The sequence below is a fragment of the Penaeus vannamei genome, chromosome 14 (assembly GCF_042767895.1).
Source record: "Penaeus vannamei isolate JL-2024 chromosome 14, ASM4276789v1, whole genome shotgun sequence".
NCBI lineage: Eukaryota > Metazoa > Arthropoda > Malacostraca > Decapoda > Penaeidae > Penaeus > Penaeus vannamei.
Window position 1 is genome coordinate 16,750,675 of NC_091562.1, and position 7,500 is coordinate 16,758,174.

The 7,500-nt window shown below is 33.3% G+C and overlaps 1 protein-coding gene across 1 annotated transcript; it reads right to left on the reverse strand.

Moving 5' to 3' along the window:
- Positions 1-145: 145 nt before the first annotated feature.
- Positions 146-538, reverse strand: LOC113828199 (uncharacterized). Its single transcript, XM_027381127.2, has one exon. The coding sequence runs from the start codon at positions 536-538 to the stop codon at positions 146-148; it is 393 nt and encodes a 130-aa protein (XP_027236928.2).
- Positions 539-7,500: the final 6,962 nt, after the last annotated feature.

Below are 7,500 nucleotides of genomic sequence, written 5' to 3' on the forward strand. Positions count from 1 at the left end.
TCATTATTATTAACATTATTATTATCATTATTACTATTATCATTATCATTATTATCATTATTATTATCATTATGTGGGTGATTCTCTCCAGTCCTTTGATGTTCTTCTGGGTCTTCTTTGTCATGTCTCAGCTACTTCCCGCAGCTTAGAGACACAGCACTTTCCGCAATATGTGTGCTGTTCCGAGGATGGCCGATAACTGTGTACTTCCAATGATGTCAGGTATATCTAATATCCCAAGACAGATCTTTGCGTTCTTCGAAATTGTTCTAAGTGCAACAATCACCATTGGTATCACTGACACTTTCGATGCGCTGTTGATTCTCTTAATTGTGGATGCTAGATCCTGATATCTATCCACTTTCTCTTCCTCAGTATTGATGATGTTCTGGTCCGCTGGTTTACCTATGTCAGTTCGTGTCCACTCCTGTGTATCTCTCAGCACTATAATGTCCGGTCGATTATGAATCAGCTTCTTATCAGTGTAAACAGTCATGTCCCAGGAAATTCGGACGTCTCCATTCTCTGTGACTGCCATTGGCTGATGGTCATACCACTTTTCGGTACATTCTATCCCATACTTTCTGTACATCTCCCAGTGTGGCGTTTCCTGTATTCTCTTTGGGCAAGCTTCTTGCATCCACTGATAATGTGCTGAACAGTTTCAGTATAGTCTCCACACAATCTACACCCTGGTGTCTCTGAAGCCTTATCCATGAATATGGCACCATGTCATATGTTTTCTTGTAGTCTATCCAAGCCATTGAGAAGTTTGTCAACCTTCTCCTGCAATTCTTTGAGATTGCCTTGTATACAAGCAACTGATCTTTCGTTCCTCGTGATCCCTTTCTGCAACCCTTCTGCTCATCTGCTAGCAGTCCATTCCTCTCTAGGTGCTGGTACAGCTTCTCTCCCATGATTCCAGTTAGTAGCTTCTACATTATGGGTGGGCAAGCGATAGGACGGTAGTTGCTAGCCTGGGTGCCTTTCATTCGGTCTCTCTGAATTAATGCTGTTCTTCCCTTAACCATCCACTCTGGTACATTTCCTTGGCACACACAGTCTTGCAGGTGCAGTAGCAATCTAGGGTGTAATCCTGGCAGCTTCTTAAACCAGTAGCCCTGGACTAGGTCAGGGCCACCTGCCTTCCAATTTGCCATCTTACTGCAGTTCTAATATCCTCTATGGTGACTGCGATATTCTCTTGTACCCTTATTGTATGGAGCTCCTGCTTCTACCTCCGACCAGATCTTTCACTAGAAGGTGGTTCCTTCAGTTGGGTCAGGTTGTTCCATCCCTTCTCTTTTCTTTCCATCCAGCATTTCATAGAAAAGTTTCTGGTTAAAACGAAACTGTCAATTTTGTCTGCACTGTTGGCATCTCTCGTCATTCTCTTACTTCCACCTGCCTTGATTTTCTGCTTCAACATTTCTGAGACGTACAAAGTGCCACTCTCCTTATGGTGGTATTTTCTATTCAATTGTTCCCTTTCTCTTCCAGAATGTTTCTTCGGTCCTTTTTTTCTTTTCTCTTCTTCAACATTCCCATTTTTTCTCTGGTGACATATGCAGCTGCATACATTAAAGAAATATGTTATGTAAGTTTGAATGCTCTTGGTTGCTTCATTGACATTTCCAATCTCTGCTCTTCGCTTTGCTCTATCACATGTTCTCAGCGATAGTAATCTTGCTCTCTCTTCTAGAAGCATCACTTCTAGTATCCTGTTTTGAAGAGCAATAAGCTCTAGGCTGATCTCTTGTGGCTCTAGATCATCGGTCATAGTAGAATCCTCTTCAGCAGGGGTGTTTGATATCTCTGTAGCATTATAGTCAGTCTCCTGATGTTCATTTCTTACTCTCAGCACTATTTCCTCTTATTCCACTGACTCTAGCCACTTCTTGATCTGGCGAACTTGATTAGCCAGTCTTTGCTTACTAACTTCTTTCAGCTCTTCGTTGGTTTCGAGTTATCTACAGATTCTCTTTCTCTTTCTCATTCTCTTTCTGTGTCCCCATCTTTCCGGTTCACTCCTTATGTAACATTCAAACAACTGTTTGTATTCCTCCTTCGGCCATCCTAATCTCTTCTGTCGTTGATCAGCAGTATCGGGATGACGACCGGGTCTGCGCTGTTGATCCCACAAGACACCTGCTCTTACTATTACCATTATTATCATTATTATTATCATTATTGATATCATTATCATCATTATGACCATTATTATCATTATCATCATTATGACCATTATCATTTTAATCATCATTATTATTATTTTTTATTACCATTGTTATTATCATCATTATCAATATTATCATGATCATTAGCAACACAGCTATCATCCGCATTATTGCCCTACCATTACCATTCCTACACCTACTAAAGGTGCTACTACTGCTACTACAGCTATTGATATTACTACTACAACTGCTACTACAAGTATTATTGCTATTACTATCAATGTCCCCATAATAATTGTTATTATTATCAGTATTCTTTATAATTATTGTTATTACTACTACTATTATAATAATCATTTATAGACATCATTACTTTGATTATATTTTTCTAACCTTGTTAATATTATTGTATTGAATAGTAGTATCATTATTATCATTATCATTATTGTTATTGCTATTATTTTTGGTTGTCGATTTTCTGATTTACAAAAATCATTATTATTATCATAATGATAATAATCGTCCTTGTTATTATCATAATTATTATTACTATTATTATCATTATTAGTTTTTTATCATTATCATCATTGTAATCATTATCATTATTACCGTTAATATTATTTATCATTATCATTATTTTTATTTATTACTGCTATTAAAATAAGAAGAATCAATATTATTATTATCATCATCATTATTATCAGTATTAGTATCATTATGACTGCTGTAGTTATCATTATTATTATCTCCGCCGAGGAGGTTATATTGTTGGTAGTGTTGGTTAGATAGATTTCCCCCAGAGGCGCATCTTAGCCCAACTTAGATGCCATTAAATTTCGGTGATGATCCTGATCCGAAATCTGCACAAGATACCTCAAAAAGTTGTGGATAGATTTTAATGAAATGTTTACCAGAGGTGTATCGTATCCCAGCTTAGAAGGTGACTCGGATTATGGTCCGGATCCAGGAGTTTTTTAAATGATTGATTACCATTGCGAGATAGGGAAACGCGGACGTCACCTGTGAGCTTAAGAAAGAGGTGTTTTTAATGTGTTTCTTCAAGTGTGGATGGATATTTTTATTGCATCAGTGACGCTATTGCCTTGGCAAAGGTGTGCGCTCTCTGAGTGCTTTTAGTTATCAATATTACTCTTGTCGTTATCACTATTGTTATCAGTATCCTCATCATCTTCAACTTCATCATTATCATCATTATTGTTACTATTACTTTTACCATTCCTACTACTACAACCGCCACTATCAATTATATTATTCGTATTCAATCATCATCATTATTGTTATGTTCTGTCATTTGTAAGAACCTTATAATTATTTTCATAATATTTTTTATCACTATTACTCTCATTGTTACTGTGATTGTTATTAACATTATTATATATATATTGTTATTACTATTTTTCATGTCATTATCATTATTTTCACTGTGAATATTGTTATATTTGTTATTACCATTTTCATTATTATTATGATGACTCTTGTCATTATTATGATTGTTATTATTTTGATCATTATTACTATACCATTATTATCATTATTATTGTTGTTATTATTACTTTCATTATTGTAATTACTATTATTTTTATTACTCTTACTACTATAATTATTATCACCATCATCATCATCACCATTATCACTGTCATCATCGTACTTACTATTATATTTCTTTCTTTTTTTTAATTATCATTACTTTTACTATTATTGCTTTCGTTATGATTGTTGTTATCATTATTATGGTTTCGATTTTCATTATTACTTTTGTTATTGCTGTTATTTGTTATTATGTTATCAGTATTTTAATTGTTCTTATTATTACTGTTTACTATTATTGTTATTATCATTATTATTATTGTCATTATTATTATTATCATTATTATCACTATCATTATTATTATTACTTATATTATTATTATTATTATTATTATTATTATTATTATTATTATTATTATTATTATTATCATTATTTATCATTTTCATTATCATCATTACATTATAATCATTGTCATGATAATTATTATCATTATCATCATTATTATCCCTATTATTAGTATTAGTATCATTATTATGATTATGATTATCATTTTTGTTATTACCATTATTATCATTACTACTATTTTAGTTAGAAGCAGTAGAACCATTATTACTATAATTATTTTTGTTATTAACTTTATTATTACTATTATCATTATCATTATTAATTCTATTCAATTTTATAACTTTTCAACATCACCATCGTCATCATTATTATTATTACCATTATTATCATTATTATTATTTTTTTTATTATTATCATTATTTTCAATATCATAATTATTATTGTTATTATCATTATCATCATCTATATTACTTTTATTATCAGTATCATTATTATCATTATTATAATCATTATTACTATTATAATTATTGGTATCATTACTAGTATTATTAACCTTTATTTTTATCATCATTTTTAGTATCTATTATTATTATTATTACTATTTTTATCTTTACTATTATCATTATTATTGAAATCATCATCATTATTATTACTATTATTATTTTTGTTATTATTACTATTACCATTATTATCAATTTTAGTATTATCATTAATATTATAATTCTTTTACATTGTCATTAGCAATATCAATATAATCTTTATTATTGTAACTACTAGTACTTCATCATCATTAATAGTAGAGGTAGTATTGGTATTACCATTACTAATGTTATTATTATTCCTACCTTTGTTTTTATCAGTATTACCATTATCATTTTTCTTACTATTGTTAGTTTTATTGTTATTTTATCATTATCATTATCATTATTTTTTTATCGCTATCATTGTTATCATTGTTGGTATCATAATCATTATTATTATCATAATTATATTGCAATTGATATTATCATTATCATCATTATTATCATCTTTATCAATATTTTTTATTACATTACAATTGATGTTATAATCATTATTAATCTCATTCTGTTATTATTTCTATTTTTATCATTACTTTTATTCTCATTATTGTTTTCATTATCTTTTGTATTGTTATCATTATCAGTATCATTACTATCTCTATTTTTATTTTTATTATTATAATCATCATCATCATCATTATCATTGTTATTATCATTGTTATCATTATTAGCGTCATTATTTGTATTATATTCAGAATTGTTACTATTATCAATATTATCATCGGTATTCTTATTATTATTATGATCATTATTAGCATGTTTATTATCATTGTCATTATAAACATTATTATTATCATTATTGTTATTATTATCAGTATTATCATTATTACTATTATCATTATCATTATCATCATCACCTATTATTATCATTGTCCTTGTTATTGTTATTACTCTTATTATCATTACAATCATTTTTGTTATTATAATTGTCATTATTCATATCTATAGTACTAGTTGTAGTAGTAGTAGTACTAGTATCAGTTTTAGTATTATTAATAGTTTGTGTTCTTTTCATCTTCGACTTCATTTTTATGCTATTAATGTCCTCAAAGTAGTATCTTCGCTTGATATCACCATTCCTTTCCTGTCGTTATTGTTGATGCTTAATTAAATTATTGTTCTGTCTTCTGTAATATTGGTAATATTCAATGGATATATTGTGAACCATTTTTATATGCCCTCCTTTTTTTTTTGTGCCAATACTATATTTTCATCAGCATAAGCTCCTTTTCTGCATCATTTCTGATATGGCTATCCTCATTTTTCTGACACATTTTTCACGGCTCATTTATATCTGTTTTTATTTTCATTATCATTATAATTTTTCCTTTCCCTTTTTCTCATCTGTTGTAATCATAATAAAATAATCATTTCTGCACAACTTTAGTCCTCCTTCCTGCTTTCTGAAGTAAACAAGACCAAGAAAAAATACAAGAAAAGAGTGAGTGGATCAACAACAGGTGAAAAGAATGACGAAAGAAAATACGAAATAGAGAGAGAAGGGAAGAGATAGAGAGATGCAGCTTTGGGAGTAAGAGAGATAGAAAAGAAGAGGGAACTTTGGAAGAAAGAGAGATAGAGAGGTAGATATATCTTTGGTAGAAAGAAAGAAAGGGAAGGAAAGGCAGCGTTTGGCGAAAGAGAGAACGAGGGGGAGAACTTTAGGTGAAAGAGATAAAGGGAAGGAGAGAGAGCGTTGGGAGGAAGAGGAATAGGAAAGGATATGGAGCTTGGATAGAAAGAGAGAAGGAGAGAGAGCTTTGGTAGGAAGAGAGTGACAGTAGGAGAGAGAGAGAAAGTAGGGATAGATTTATATTTTGATTTTGAGAAAAAGATAGACAGACAGCCAAATAGAGAAAGGGATCTAGGAGGAGGAGGAGGAGGAGGAGAGAAAGAGAGAGATGCAGACAGAGAGAGAGGGAGGGAGGGAGGGAAGGAAGGAGAGAATAATAGAAAGAGAAAGACTGTAGCGAGAGCTTCGTTCTGTTCCGCATATGACTGTATTGCCTTCCAATCCACTTCCAGCTCCCCTTGATCCCTCGTCTGTTTACTTGAGTCACTAGGGTCGAAATTCCTCCCATCGGCCGGGGGATAATCGCCCTTAAAACAGCGATCCACACGGATGAATGTTGCAATGCCGCCCGATATGCAAATTAAGAACCGAGACTCGCGGAGGTAATGCTAATTGTTATTCATAGAGACGCCTCTCCGCCCAGGTGACAGAGGCGCTCAAGAGGAAGGGACCGCGGAGGAGCTAGTGGAGGTGAAGGACTATAAAGGACCTCGCGGTTGTTGTGAGGACTGTGCGGGAGGCGGCGCTGACGGATGACTTGTTTTTGCGCTGTGTTATTTTCAGGGAGCGAGCGAGAGGCGAGGGCGGCGGCGTCGCTCGCTCTGCTCCTTCGCGCGCTCCGGGGGTCGCCCGCGCGCGCTCCGCCGCCTCCTTCGTCTTCCTCTATGGGGGGTTCCTGATTTCTTGGCTTGTGTTTTTTTTTTTCATCTCCGTTGCTCTTTCTCTTTATTTATATGATGCTTGCTTTCTCTCTCTCTCTTTCTCTCTCTCTCTCTCTCTCTCTCTCTCTTTCTCTCTCTCTCTCTTTCTCTTTCTCTTTCTCTCTCTCTCTCTCTCTCTCTCTCTCTCTCTCTCTCTCTCTCTCTCTGTCTGTCTGTCTGTCTGTCTCTCTCTCTCTCTCTCTCACTCACTCTCACCCTCACTCTCACTCTCACTCTCACTCTCTCTCTCTCTCTCACACACACACACACACACACACACACACACTCACACACACACACACACACACACACACACACACACACACACATACACACACACACACAATCACAATCA